At 47.8% G+C, this 15,861-nt stretch overlaps 1 protein-coding gene across 1 annotated transcript in view; it reads right to left on the bottom strand.

The window, feature by feature from the left end:
• Window positions 1-4,149: 4,149 nt before the first annotated feature.
• The window catches only part of Tmem132d (transmembrane protein 132D), a 627,358-nt gene continuing 615,646 nt past the window's right edge, over window positions 4,150-15,861 (bottom strand). Inside the window, exons 6-9 of the mRNA XM_038346092.1 lie at window positions 14,361-14,566; window positions 11,667-11,940; window positions 9,293-9,484; window positions 4,150-5,710 (exon numbers count right to left, since the gene is read on the bottom strand). Coding sequence (XP_038202020.1) covers window positions 4,529-5,710; window positions 9,293-9,484; window positions 11,667-11,940; window positions 14,361-14,566 — 1,854 coding nt within the window. The 3' untranslated portion in view covers window positions 4,150-4,528. The remainder of the gene's footprint in view (window positions 5,711-9,292; window positions 9,485-11,666; window positions 11,941-14,360; window positions 14,567-15,861) is intronic.

A 15,861-nucleotide genomic window follows, 5' to 3' on the forward strand; every position in this document is an offset into this window, starting at 1 on the left:
TCCTCCAGAGATGAGAGGCAGCGTAGTGTTCAGGGCTCCTCTTTTACAAAATCTTTATGGCTGGACAGCTAGAAGAGACTTGGGAGGCAAAGAGCTGGTGCATCCTTCTGGACGTGATGCTGAGGAGACGGTAATGGCAGCTGCAGGAATGGCATTCCCAACATGTAGGAAGCTCTTTGCTCCCAGGCACATATGGGTAGTATAATGAGCATACGGGTCAGGTTTGCAAGATAAGGCATTAGCTTTCTTTACACTTGAAAGAAACCTGTCTGGGTTTTTTGTTTATTCAGACTTTGGGTTGTTGTCCAAACTCTAGGCACGTGGATCATGTCAGACTATGTATTTAACTTGTTGTGTTCTTTGTAGGTGCATGTTTGTATGGGTGCACCTGTTTGTATAGGTGCATTATGTCTATGGACAGGAGGTCAGAGTTCAATGGTGAATGTCATTACCCATGTGCTGTTTACCTTGTTACTTTTTAATTACTTATTTTGTTTTCTGTATGAGTGTTTTGCCTGCATATATGTGCAGCAAGTCCATGCCTTGAGGGTGCAGAGGCCAGAAGAAGGTATTGGATACCTCGGAGCTAGAGTTACGGGATGTTGTGAGTCACCTTTTGGGTGCTGGGAACAAAACTTGAATCATTTGCAAGAACAGCAAGCTCTCTTAGCCACTGAGCCATTGCTCCAGCCCCAACTGCATAATTTAAAAAAATTGTTATTATTATTATTATTATTATTATTATTACTGGTAGTAGCAGTGTGTGTGTGTGTGTGTGTGTGTGTGTGTGTATTCACACATGCACATGTATGTCATGGAATGTGTATGGCGGTCAGAGGACAACTTCATGAAGTCTCTTCTCTCCTTCCACCTTCACGCAGGTTCCAAGATTGAACTCAGGTCATCTGGCTTGTACAGCAAGCTCTCCCTACTGCTGAACCATCTTTCTGGCCCACACCCTGTTTTCTGAGACAGAGTCCCTCCCTGTGACTTGGAGCTCACTGAGTAGGCCAGGCTGGCTGGTCAATGAGTCCCAAGATCTGTCTATTTCCACATGCCCCACACAGGGATCCCATGCCAAGCTTTTCCATGTGGGCATCGAGGAACGAATTCAGGCCCTCTTTCTCGCAAGGCAAGTACGTTACCACTGAGCCATCTTCTCCATAGACTGTGCATTGTATTCTTTAGGCGCTGTGTATTTGCCTGGGAGATTCAGAAGAGAATGGTCTTCCTCGCAGTAACATATCCTTTACTAATTAATTGTCTTAAAAATAGTTTCTTTGTCATTTTCCTCACCTGGGGAGGAGATGGCTTCAAGAAATCATTCCTCTTGTAGGAAAATGTGGACAGGTGGAATTGATGCTCTGTTCCAAGTACACCCTAGGGGTCAGGGGTTTCCGTACTTTCCTCTATTCATACTGACAATGCCCTTTCTCACGTGTATGTGTTTGTAAGGAATAGTAGAACCTGGATATTTTTTTAGGCAAAACGGACAGGGCTTTAAGTATTGTTCAACCCTTTCTTCTGCTACTTTTTTGCATTTCTTTTTGTGAAACTTATGGCTATCCCCCAAATTATTTTATCTTTGTTAATCCCTGTCCCCAAACATAAGTAAGGCCTGTGAGAGTGTGGCATGTGTCTCTCCAGTGCCATCCTACTGGCAGAGCACTTGCTCCGTATATGGTTGAATGACCAGCACTCATGAGTGTGTGTGCATCCCAGGGCTCTGCCGTCTTTTATCTATGAAGAACCATGTTGGGGACACAGTGAATAAAATCTTAATCTCCAGGTCAGCGTGTTTGTGTGTTCCTGCATTGGGAACAATGGACATTATTCTAAGTTGCTCTCCATGTTAATTTTTGAGACAAGGTCTCTTGGTAAACCCGGGGCTCACAGGATCAGTTAGGCTGGCCGGTTAGTGAATCCCAGGGATTCCCCATCTCTGTCTCCACAACACTGGGTTTGTAGATACATACCGCTGTGTTTAGCTTTTCATACGGGTTCTGGAGATCTGAACCACCTCTCTCAAGGTCAATTTTTGAATCCAGCTGTGTGTAAATACCTAGGAGATCCAAGGAGAGGACAGAGTGCCCTCGTTGCTCCAGCACGCAGGGAGGCTGGGCCAAGTGCCTGTCTCTGAGGCTCCCATCTACCATCTGTCATCAGGCTTTTAGGAGAGCATTACATGTGTGATTTATTTTCAAATCCTTTCAGGTCCTGAAGGAGAGACACTCAGCACACGGCATACTCTGTCATCGTGTGTCAACATCCCCTCGATGCCGGGAGCAGCATTACAGGATGTCAGGGTGTAATTGGATTGCACTGGATCCTTAATCTACATTTTCATTTACCAAAAGCCATAGCATTGGGAGAGCCATTTACAACTGATCCTGGGGCCCTGGGAGCAGAGGATAGGAGTGGAGGGGGGGAGGGTTTCAGCGTATAGAAAGACAAAGGCCAGCCATAAAGCCACGGAGTGCATGTTTTATATTTACAGTCAGTGAGTTTATAAATATATATTACATTCTTACAATCTACAATACATTCTACACATGGAGGGAGTTGAGAACAGGCATCTGCTGCAGTAGTCCAGGAAATGTCACACGGGTCAGAATAGGAAGAAACCAGAAAGGGGGCAACTGAAAGCAAAGGATTTCGGTGGTCGAGGGGTAAGAGTTTCATCACCCACCCAAACAAGGGGAGTCTATGGGGGACAGGAGCTGGGTGGCTTGCTGGCTGTCAGAACAAAAGGATTAGCACCACAATCAGAGGGGAGTGGGCCTGAGGGGTAGGGGAAGTGGGACAATGGGGAGATTCTCTTAGTGGGGATAAGAAGAAGAATAAGGGGAGGGTGATAAAGAAAGAGACAAGAGGATAAAGACAGAAAGTAATGGGAAAGAAAATTGAGAAATAGGTTCAGGGCAGACAGAAATGCCCAGTGAGAGAGGAGAGGAGAAAAATGTTGAAGAGAGGTCCGAAGAGCAGGAGAAGGGAACTGACCGCGGTAGAAATAGACAGAGAGACCAGCCTCCTTCACCCTTCAAGGTCACGGCTACTTTTCAGCCCTCCTCACTTCACAGTGAGACCGGGATTGGATTAGGGATCCCCTGATCATGCCACCCCCTCCATCTTCAGGGGCATCAGCATCTGAGGGATCTTAGAGAAAAATACCAGATCATTTTGATTTTAAGCAATGGTAATCCTTTCAGAGCTGACTTTGGGTCCAAGTGTTTGCAAAAGTATGTACCTACACACATGCACCCACAGACGACACATGCATACCCTCAACATACATGCACGCACCTCCTATACACACGTACACAGACACACACACACCCGACACATACCCTTCATCTCTCTCATGCTCTCCAAGTGTTCACAAGCCCACCTCTCTCACAGCTGGGGATAGCCTATCCTCTCTGAACAGAGGGATTTGTGTCGTATGAGATGCAGACGGACCTCCTACACCAGATTTGTTGTAATACCCCTGGTGACAAATTCTTGGACAGGACACCCAACACGAGTGACAACAGATCCACTCCCAAAACAAACCTCTATGGTTTCTAGGAAAGCAGGGAGTGGGTGTGGAGTTCACTCTAGTCCTGCTTACACTCTGGAGCCCAGCCACTTCAGAGGGATGTATGTCCCCGGGACCTTCTCCATGGAATGTCACCCAAAGTTGACACAAGGTCCAAAGAAAGAGGGGCAGGGAGAAAATTCTAGAAAATTTACCCTGCTCTCTTCACTCACGGATAACCAACAGCTACAGTAAGGGTGTCAGTGGAGTGGAGAGATCAAGTTCAAATGTGATGAACTTGCTAAAGGAGCCGTGTGGTTTATGCCCAGTGCCTGACAGGGCAGGAGGCTTCTCTGAGTTGCTCTAATGTTTTGTGTGTGTGTGTGTGTGTAGTTATATTTGTGGGTCACACTCATCTATCCATTTCCTTTTTGCCCTGCTAATCTCTGCCTTGGCCTGTCAATCATCCCACGCCGACTTTGGCCATCTTTGGGAAATACCATTCCACTACCCGGCTTTCTGCAGCTAGTTTCAGCATTAGGCTCCACCCACAGGCACCCTCCCAGCCAGCCCTGCTGCTCCATTCAGATAGCATGCTTCTGCCCGCTGATCCATGCATGCTCAATCCGAGTCTTGCTTTTTTTTATTATCATGGTTTGAAATATTGACTCCCAAAGCAGCGTGGATCTCACCAGAAAACCAAATTGCTTAGATTAAAGGGAGAGAGTTCTTCCCTGAGAACCCTCAAATGCACATCTTTGTTCCAGGTTTGAAAACGCTTTCCCATGCACAATGAACCTCGTAAGTCGAACCAGAACATTGTGCGCAATGGCGTATGCATGGGTACCAACTCTGGGCCTCCTCAGCTAAGAGGGGATCATTTCCCAAGGATCCATGGAGAGTGTCACCCTTATGGTGTCCTCTTGTCTCATGTTTCCCTTGGCTGCATGTCTACTCCCCATACCCGGGTGGGTTCAAGGCTGAAAGGTAAGAACAACATTGGTGTCCGCGTTACACGTGCTCATGTAGCCTCTCCATGCAACTGTGAGGTTCTGGGCATTCCCCGGGGTCCAGGGCCTGGCAGACCCACTTAATGTCATCCTCATTACTCAACACCATGGTGTTCCCAGCAGAACACCCATCATCCGAGGAGATGGCAGAGAACGTGGAGAACGTCACTCTTTTCCTTTTGGAGGTAGGGGATGTGGGGGGTTCGCTTTTCTGTTCATCCCCATCCGTGAGCATGGCTCCCGTGGACCTGAACAGCTGTCCGTTGATGCTGCTCTGGGAATTTGAGCTGAGAAGCAGTTTGCTCTCCTCAAAGTCCAGACCCCTGTCAATGGCAGTGATCTGTTCCTCTTGGGAGGAGGCGAAGTTCATGGGGTTCCCCAAGAGCTCTGTCCGGTTGCTCAGCCCAACCCAGTCATGAGAGTGACTCAGACCTTCTTGCTCCTCAAAGGGAACCTGTTTGTGCCTGTACTTCAGGGCGAAGGTCACACAGTTAATTAAGAACACCAAGATAGCCAGGCAGAAGACACCCAGCAAAGCATACATCCCGATTTCTAGGTCACTCAAGCCCTTGGCTGCTTGGTCGGGGTCGTGCTCCTCAGAGCCCGTGTTGCTCCTGGGGAGATCCACCTGGTCGGGGAAGCTGGTGAAGTCTGTGGCCATGGTCTGTGAGAGGATGATGTCATCTAACAAGCTTTCCTGGCCTTCCTTCTTCTGGAAGGTTGGCCTTTTGGTTGTACTGCCCCATCCCTCCATGAGCCCCATGGAGGAGCTGCTGTAATACGGCCCTTCGGGGCTCCCCCATTCCTGCAAAGGCTTTTTGGACCGCCTCTCATTGATATTCTCCACATGAAGGCCGGCCCCAAGGTGTCCACTCTCACTGCTGTTGGGGTTCCCGTCATTTTGCCCAAATTTAACCTTGATGTTGGCTGTTCCCACAGCCAGCACGCTCTTCCGCTTAGATTTCTGGCAAGATTCACTGATCAGCATCTCCACCTTTACCAGAGCCCCCTGTCCTTCATTTTCTGCAGCGATGATGGGCCACTTGAATTTGGGGTCCTGGAGAATGGAGACAACCTTCTCATCCAAGGATGTGGCCAGCAGGGAGAAATCCTTTTCGTCGTAAATGTCCAAGGGTGTGACAGAGCCATCACTGAACTGCACCCAGCAGCTGATGGCTGCTTCCTGTGGAGCAAGAGAAGTGGGTCAGCATGCATCCAGAGGCTCAGCAAACAGGCACACACAGTGAAAATTTCCCGTGGCTTCTCAAGGAGAAGCCAGTTAGACAATGTAGGGGAAGCCGTGAGAAGCCCTACCCTAGAACATGGAGGGATGTGAGTGAAGCCCTGGGCTCTATCCCCAGCACCATGTTAACCCAGGGACAGTGGAACACAACTCTGATCCCAGCACTTGGGAAACGAGGCAATATAACAGGAATTCAAGGCTATCTCTGACTATGTAATGAGGTCTGGGGTATCCTCATCTCAAAAAAAAAATTAGTAAGATTGACTTATTTTCTGATCCGTTAGAAGACAACAGGTTCAGAGACTTCCCAGGAGCTACTTCCACACAATTTTAAATGCCTTGTTGAACAGTATGGCTAGTCAGCGGGCGCCTTCATTTGGGTCACAGGCGTAAATTAAACACGATACCATGCCATCTGACACCATCTTAGTAGCCAGTCACCTTATCACACATAACACAGATTGAGGACACTGATCTAGACAGGAAGAGAAGCCCCTCAGGGTCACTGAAGGGCATGGTTTCACTGGCTCTGCCTTCTCTGGGATACAACTGTTTGGTGCTCGCCTGGAGACCAAGCCTTGACTAAGGTAGGCGTGAAAACAGCTAGAGATAGTAGGAGACTTTGCCTCAGTTTCCCCCACCACACTTCATTTAGACCAATGAAAAGAAACTTGGGGACACAAAGGTAGCCAACAACCCCGGTCCCTGTGTGTCTCCATCTCTTGCCTTCTGCACTTTGTGTTTAGATGTCTTCATTCATTCATAACATGAGACGTGACTTCATTGATGTCTTCATTTTAAGTGACGCCTTCTATCTTGGATATGTCAGTGAATGGGCACTTACTGGGAAGTAAGGTAAGCCCCACCCCCTTTGGGGGGCTACCATGCTAGCTTACAAACAAGCAAAGTTATGAGGTGGTCATTATACACAGTAAGATTTTTTAAAATGACAAGATCTCAGGGAAGAGAGAGTGGGAACCAGATGACCTGGTCTCCCAGTCAGGGTCTGAGAGTTCCCCAGGGCTCTACCCCATTCCCCACTGTTGATTGTGCTTTCTCCCCACCCCCATCCTAACATCCCTCACTAATGATTAACGTAAATGTTTTATGGGTGGTGTTTCACTGCTAAGAAACAAAGCAAGACCCTCAGAGGTGGTTGGTGGCTTCCATACCTTCCTTTTGTTAGATGTTGGCTTAAGCCAGGCATCACAGGGGAAACAGGGCCAGGATGCGGTGCAAACACCACAGGACCCAGCACTGATCTGCCAGTTTGATTTGTTGCGCCAGGAAATCTCAGCAGGATATGCATATGGATGACTGGCTTTTTGAAGTTGTCAGGTCAGAACCAAGCTGCACAAGAAAACTGAGGGCCATGTAACCCTACCCCAGCACTACACTTAGGGGAGCAGGTGACACTCTGCATGTCAGGGATGCATTATTCCATTCTGGTTGGGCCTTATCACTTTTTAATTCTTAACTGGCTGTGGTCTGATTTTATCATCCACTGAGCTAAGAAGAAAGCTCATGGCTCGCCTTTCCTATCGGTACTTTGCAGGCTGCTGTCCGTCTTTCTAGACAAAAGGCTTGGTTTTTGCCAAGAATTCATATCTGTTACTAGGAGCATCAACACGCCAGTGTTTTCTAATCCCCAAATCCCCCACATAAGACTGTGCTATCAGGGCTCAATGATTGGCTAGCACCTGAGAGGGGCACTTGAGGTGCAGGTCCAGCTGGGAGACAGAAGGTTGGAGGTGGTGAGTTGGGCTCTATCTTCTTCCTACTGTGAGCATGCTCAGTCTCTGCTGCTGCCCAGTGCTGTGAGGGAGGCTGAGTCTGGCAACTCTCCCTGCTGTGGTGGAAGAAGGGTTTCTGGTGGGAAGGGAAGCTTCCAGAGAAGTCTCGGGTGTGGGTTGGATGAATACGATCCCATGCAGAGAGAAATGATTGCTGTCCTTTGCTGTAAAGTTCACCTCTTTCTCTGTCCAGCTCCAAAGAGGAAGACAGACATATTCTAATCTATCTGTAGACCTAGTGTACACAAACCACCGAGTCTCTCTCTCTCTCTCTCTCTCTCTCTCTCTCTCTCTCTCACTCCCTTTCTCTCTCTCTCCCCCACACACCATACAACTGCACACATTAGAGTATATTCACACCCACAATGCCCACACAACACAAGTACATACACATACATATGCAAAGTACACAGTACACATGCAGACACATACACAAACATACACACAACACAGGATGCCTAAACAAGATCCATACATACATACACCCAGCACATAGTATGCTTACACAGGCACATAGACATACACATAGGCACATGTATGTACATAACAGACAATATAATACACAAAGCACAGATGTACCCACATGCAGACACATACACGAGAACATATAAGATACACAGATTGGAGCATCACCAAACATATGTCCTATGTGGGTTGATCTTTTGTCAACCTGACATAAGCTAGAGTCATCTGGGAAGAAGGAACTGAAATTGAGAAAATGACTTCATCAGATACATTTGTAGGCCAGTCGAAGGGGCATTTTCTTGGTTAATGGTTGATGTGAGCCTAGCTCACTGTGGGTAGCGCCACTTCTGGGAAGGTGGTACTCAGTGGGATAAGAAAGAAGGTTGAACAAGCCATGAAAAGCAAGCCAGTAAGCAGAATTCCTTCATGGCCTCTGCTTTAGTTCCTGCTTTGAATTCCTGCCCTAATTTTCTTCAGTGATGGACTGTGAGCTATCAGTCAAATGAACCCTTCCCTCTGCAAATTGCTTTTAGACATAGTGATTATCACAGCAAAGGAGACCCAAGACACATCCATACACACAACACAAATGCACAATGCAGCCTGTTAGCACACTGGCTTCAAATAACAAGAAAAGGATGACATGATCTCATATTAGTTCTCTTCTTCTGCCTGAACAATAAGGAGAGGCGGTATATTATCTATATCAGCCTCCAAGCCTGCTGGAACCTGGCTGTAGGTTGTGGTAATTCTCAGTCTGCCCATGCCTCCACCTCATGACCACTGCTAGATGAGGCCAGCATGCCAGTCCGGGAGGGCTATTTAGACAGTAGGAGAGTGTGACCCATCCAGGTCCCCACCCCAGCATACTTGCGTGTGGAGGACAGGGGAGCATCTTTTCAGTGCTTCTGACATGAGTGGCCGATGGTCACCTACTGCAATGTTAACCCATCTACTTCAAGGAACTAGGAGGCAAGAGGCTTTGCAATCTCATGTTAGCAGCTCCTTTGCAGTCAAGAAACATGGGTCATGTAATGACTGTTTGGAGTACATGAATCTCCTGGAAAAATCATCTGCCATGGGGTTCTCACTATGGGACATTCACTTGGTGTGAAGTCTCCTTAATGTGTGAGCACTCTGGTGTTTGCTGACCTCGGTTGACGCATGTTGGCCTTAGCTGGTGTATGGTGACCTCACCTACTGTGTGCTGACCTCACTTGGGGTAAGACTTGGCTGATGCGTGTCTTAGGCTCCACCTCCTTACCTGTTTGGGCCTCTGCAGAAGTTCCTGAGCCACTGCAGTGGCGAAAATGGCTCTGTTGCTTCCGGGGCTGAGCTGCAGGGACAGTGAAAGCCCCGTTACCAGCTGGACCCCGAGGTCTGTGATGGTCACCTTCTCATCCAGCACAGTGATGGTCTTCTCGGCAAGGATGGCATCTGACAGAGGGGACAGGATCTGAAGGGCAGAACCAACATGACAAGGGGAGGCTCTCTGTGGTTACAGCACTTCATCCAACACATGCCATGTGTGAGGGCATGCAGGGACAATGAGAGAGAAGGAACCCGCATGAGCCCGCTGGAGCAGAAGCAGACTTCCGCTAACACTAAGCCTTGATCATGGAAATGCGGTGATGCAGTGTGCTTCCACATACAACAGCACGGAACAGAGGGATACCCATTGGCGTGTGGAGGGATACCTATAGGTGTGCAGAGGGATACCCATAGGCCAACGCTGGCTGCCACTGTGAGCCACTCTTCATCTTAGCGAGAGGAATTAATGTCATTGTTCTTCTGAGCCTGTTGATTCTTATACATACTGTGGGCCATTTCTGCCACTACCAGTACAATTTTATCTGAAATCATTCAACTTCTAAAGGCTTTCACATCCCTGAGAGAACCATGACCTGACACTCTAACTGTATATTTATTTCTGTCTCACATGTGAAAGCCAGCATGGAACTATAAAGTAGGGCTTCTTGAGGCTGGGGAGATGGCTCAGTGGTTAAGAGCAGTAACTTCTCTTGCAAAGGTTCTGGGTTCACTTCCCAGCACCCACATGGATGATCACAACCACCTGTAACTCCAGTTCAAGGGGATCTCACACCCCCTTCTGACTCTTCTGGCCCCTGTGGTCACCAGGCATGTATGTGGTGCACAGACATAATTACAGGAAAAATACTCATATACATAAAAATCAATCAATCAATGAATAATATCTAAAAGAGTATAAGGCTTCCTAAGTCAAATACCATCTAATCTATCTCCTGTCCTGGGATCTTCAGTTTCATAGTTTGAGATTCTTTTTTTCTTCAACAGGATCTCAATGTCCAATCCCAGCTGGTCTAGAACTTGCTATACAGGACAGGCTAGTCTTGAACTCACAGAGATCTGCCTCTACTTCCCTAAAGTTAGGGTTAAAGACTTGTACCAGCATGTTGGGATTTGACTCCATACACTTTGAGAAAGCCTGAACCATGAAATCCAGGGGCATCTTGAAATCTTGTCTTGTCTCACATGACACCCACCCACAACCACACCGACTACCCTTCTGAGTCCAGCCTGGTCTTGATGTCCTCTGTGTACCTCTGGGGACCAGAGAACACAATTCTCCCCAGCCCAGCTCAGCTTTGGAAGGATGAAGAGCTGGCTTCCTACACCCTTTGTGCATCCTCAGCCCCTTGAATAAATGAGGTCTGCTCCCCTGTCCACATTGCTCTTTTGACTTTGAAGTTCCAGGACAGATTCAGCAAACCAGTTTTCACAAGTTCCAACCAACCCCCACCTCTGGATGTCTGTGGCCATTTAAATGGCGGTGGGCATGACAGGAAAGACTCCAGAAGGAAGTGAATGAACAAGCTCATCACTCAGGAACTCAGTGGATTGGTCTCAGGATTGGATGCCCTGCTGTGCCAGTTCCTACGCTTCCTGCCTGGCAAGGCAGTCCTTTTCCTCCTTCTAACACACAATTCCTTTCTGGGCTGGAATCAACTTTCAAAGTGAAGTTTAAAGCCAAACCCTTCTCTAGGTCCAGGCTCCCAGTGGTTGGTATTGCCTTTCAACTTTCTTCCTAGCTGTTTGATAGAAGCAACATTACAATTTTCACTTATTATTATTATATTACATTATTATTATTGTGTATAAATAGTCCAGGGGACAGTCTTAGGAGTAGTGATGACTCTATTATTAATAATATTTTAAATTTATTTTTCATTTTTAACAATTTTTGAGACGATAATATAATTCCATCATTTCTCCCTTCCTTTTCCTCCCTCCAAACCCTTCCATGTTGCCTCCCTTGCTTTACTGAGATGGAAGATTCAGGTGACCATGGTCAGTGTGGAGGAGACAGGCAGGCCCATGGTCCAGGCAGCGTGAAGTTCTCTCTAGGATTTTGCTTCTCAAGCTGGTAAGACCTGCTATGGCTTTGGGGACATGGCCAAGAAGAGGTGGAATCCTCTATCGCTCATGTATTGTGTGAGGGGTCTCAAGGTCCTTGTCGTATATCACAAACTGTGTATGTTGTGATTTCACTGAAGCAAGCCCTGGGAGACTCTGCTCTGAGCAATGGCAGACAGCTGAGTGTTCACCTGGCAGAGCAGTGAAACAGAAAGCCCCGCCCAACTCTGCAGGTGCCTCACCTGGATGGTGGTCATGCCCAACTCCTGGCCAGTCAGGATCTGCCCTCCTTGTAGCTTGGCGATCCTGGGCTCCTCCACCTGCATGAAGTCAGTTATCAGCTCTGTGATGTCCACCTGCCAGTCAGAGCCCAGCAGGTAGGCCAGGTGTCCCCCGGGATCAGGTGCCTCGGCCACAAACTGGGTCAAGACTCGCACCATGGCATGTTGGTACTGGAGGGTGCAGCCTCGGCCCTTTTTCTCATCATCATCTTCCTCTTCACTGTCCCGAGCTGGCCTGTCAAAAGAGAGTTACTTGTTGGGGCAACTGTTGGGGACTCCATAAGTCTACTTCCAAAGAGTTCTGCTTGCTTAAGGCTCAGGTGACACACAGGAGATCCACGGTGTTTAACCAGTGCCGTGACAAGAGTTCTAACTGAACAGAATGGAGAGGTACAATGGGGGTGAAGAACTTCCCAAAGATCCCACTTCCTGACATTTACTCTGTATTCCTCCTCATCAAACGCTGATTGTGTTTTGTAACTCTATTCAAAAGTGACTGGAGAGTCCCTCCCTTCGTTAACATTTTTATTAACCTATATTAATGATTAAACACTGCCTGCCAATAGATATCAAGGGTCAAAAGGCTCCTTGAAGACTCACACTCAGCTAGTGTTTGGGTGGAAGAGTTCACAAGACCTTTTGTTCCTTTCTTAATACGCGGTCCTGCTATGTGGCCCAGGTGACAACTCTCCTGCCTCAGCTTCCCAAGTTCTAAATTATAGATGTACACCCTCATGCCTGGCTACACAATTGGGTTTGAAGATAGTGACCTTAACGTAGTTTGTAATCTTCTGTGGCTTCTGTCACTGGCTCTCTCTGATAAAGCAAAATGCTGAGTTCTGAGCTGCCTGCCCCATGGGGACATCCAGCTGGCAGGTACCTTGTCTACTGATCAGCAGCTACTGAGGTGTTGAGTCCTCTGGACAATGCCTGAGCGAGTCTTCTCTGCAGGAGCCTCTAGATGGGGCACCAACCTACTGGTAGACCTTAGCTTTCAGGACTTCATTAAACCACATCTGGCTGCTTCTGCACAGAATCTGAGAGGCTGTGTACATAGTCCTTCAAGCCATACTGAGTTTTAGATTAAGGCCCTGCATCATCCAGTGTTCTGATTTCCTTTCTGTTGCTTTGATAAAATACTCTGACAGAAAGCAACTTGGGGAGGAAAAGGTTTATTTGGCTCACACATCTAATTCGGAACCCATCATTGAGGGAAGTAGGGGCAGGAACTCAAGCAAGAACTTGAAGATAAGAACCAATGGAGGATGCTATTTGCTGGCTTTATGACTTAACACTTATCTAACTTTTTTATATAGCCCACGACCACTTGTCTAGTAGATGGTGCTGCCCAAAGTGAACTGGGCTCTTCTGTATCAATTAATAATTAAGGCAATTCTCTATAAACATTCACATAGACCAACCCAATCTAGGCAATTCCTCAATAGAGATTTTCTGCTCAGATGACTCTTGTCTGTATCAAGTTAACAAGTGAGGCCAACCCAAGACACACAGCAACGTGTAGTTAACAGGACAAGGTTGTGACCACTAGCAAAGTCCTCTAAGTCAGCGCCTGGAAGAGATGAGTGTTTACCTTGAGGCTAGTGAGATGCTGTAATCAATGCAGACAGGGACAGGGGGCTTCAAACAGACAGATGTTAGCTGTTCCCTCACTGTCTGATACATTGTATACACGGGCTCATTCCCACCATCATTTCAGCCTCCATTCACATATCAGAGACCCGGTTTCTCAGAGAGCGCACAGCCCTATGTGAGTCCACTAGCTATAGTAGCATTGAGCTGAGCATGCACCAGAGCTGGCCAGTTGTCTACCACCACCACCACCACCACCACCACCACCAGCAACAACAACAACAACATCTACTTCACCATCTATCCCAATTCCTGAAAACCCAGTTTTCCAAACAAATATCTCCAAGAACCATCTTCCCCCTATCTATGGCACCAACTTCCTCCTCAAGCTATATCCTCTTCCAATTCCTCACCCTCTGCTGTGCCACAGCCTGCAGAAGCCTTTCCTTGTGTGATGGCACACGCTTACTTACTCAGACATTTGCAATGTTTCCAGTGCATGGATATGTATGCACTGAGGTCCCTGCAGTGATGGGCAGAAAAGAGAGGTTGAACTGTGACTCTGCCTCTCTGGTGCTTATCTGGATTTCTGATGACTGACAGGAGGTTTACCCCTCTACCGAATTCCGCCCATGTGTGCAGTAGGTAGACAACCAACAATAGGTTGGTGCCCACTCTGGCAGACAAACTTCAGATGTCTCACCAGAGCCAAGTGCTCAGGGCATCTGCTGCCTGCTTCTACCTAAAGTCTGCCAGTTTTCTTCTTATCCCGAAGCCCATCCATGTGACTCCCGCTCTAAGCTCATTTTTCTTTAGCTGGAGGCTTGTGGTTGGTGTCCAGTTGCCCATATGGCAGGTTCTAGGCACTTGGTTCCTGAAAGTCACCATGTGAACCCTTGTGTCTACTCTTGCTTTTGCCTAGACAGGTAGTTAGCCACTCGTGTGTGTCCCTCCTCAGCCTGAGCACAATGGGATATGACTTTCTGCTATGTATGCCCAACACACACACACACACACACACACACACACACACACACACACACACACACACTCATACACACCTACCTTTTGTTAGAGACAACAGGGACCCTCCAGCCCTTGATCTGGTTCAGCTCCATGTCTGAGACCTCAATCTGCAGTGGTAGCCGTGGTACCCACACTGTCATCTCCAGGGGGCTGCTCAGGTGCTGGTAGGTGAAGCTGACTATCACATTCACCTTGCCCTTCATTTCCTTCCCATTGACAAAGACATAGTCACATCTGTCAGAAACCTGGTTGGGAGGAGGGAGAGAAGCAGGGAGGAGGGAGGTGAGCTTCATCTCATTCCACACCTCGGGGAAGAGGGGTGTGTCATGTTCAAGACTCATCATTGTGAAGGAAAGCAGGCACAAGCCATTGCTTTGAATGAAACCCCTGACGTCAGAGAAGATCCTGCTGGGGACTCTGCAGATGGGGCTAAGGGTCTTTAATGTGCTGTTTTGGTAAGTGAAGTTGTACACATTTATTTTTTTCTATTGTTGTGTCTGTGGCATGCATTTGTGTTTGCATGCATGTGTGTGTACATGCACGTGCGTGTGGAATACCGAGGTTGACATTAGGAAGCAGCCTTAATCCATCTTCCATCTTATTCATCAAGGCAGGGTCTCTTAATCAAATCCAGAGTTCACCTATATGGCTATTCTCGCTAGGTAGTTTGCATTGGGTATCCCTTGTGTCTGCCTTCCAACGGTGGGATCACAGACAGGCTGCCATGCCCACATGGTATTTATAAGGGCTCTGGAAACCCAAACTCAGATTCTCAGACTCTCAGGGCAAGTACTTTTAACTCTGGAGCCATTTCTCCAGTCTCAAAGTGAAGGATCTTGATGGAGAAAAATTAGCCTACATTATTTGGGTTGGTTCCAGATGGCTTCTGGTTGTCCTTTTGAGAGGGACACTGGTAATTTAGGAGAGGGAAGCAGACACTGTGGCTGCAGGGGCAGGAGGCTGTGTTGCCAGCGTGGAGGTCAGAGAAGGTTGGGAATGGGGAAAGTCAGATTGGAGGCTGAAGAATCCCAGACCGACTCCTGATTCCAGATTCCAGATCCTTGACCTTCAGAACTGCAAGGGAATAAACACATTCTTCCAAAAGAGAGCTGGTGTGTGGTTCATTGGTCCCAGTAGAGTGGATCTAGAGTGTGAAGGTGTAAGTCACAAACAATCCCACACCGGATGGACCTGGGGACAAGAATGAGTTCCCTCACCTGTGTCTGCTGGTCAGCACAGGAGAGGAAGGCAGGTGTGAGGAACCTCTATCCGCTGACAACAGGATATATGATGCAGGGCAGGGATGCCTGATGAGTTCGCCCCAAGTATCATCTCAGCATCAGGACCACACAAGAGGCTGGCACTATTATCAGCAGTATCTCACATATGACAAACCCAAGGCCAAAGGACACTGATGACTCATAACACCCCAAGGCAATGGCGAAGAGTAAAGGATGTGGCTTGCTGTCCCTCAGTCTGCCCTGCCCCCTCACAGGTGCCATTTCAGTCCCAGGGCTCTTACTTTCCACCTTAAAGGATG

This window comes from Arvicola amphibius, chromosome 10 (assembly GCF_903992535.2).
Source record: "Arvicola amphibius chromosome 10, mArvAmp1.2, whole genome shotgun sequence".
Lineage (NCBI taxonomy): Eukaryota > Metazoa > Chordata > Mammalia > Rodentia > Cricetidae > Arvicola > Arvicola amphibius.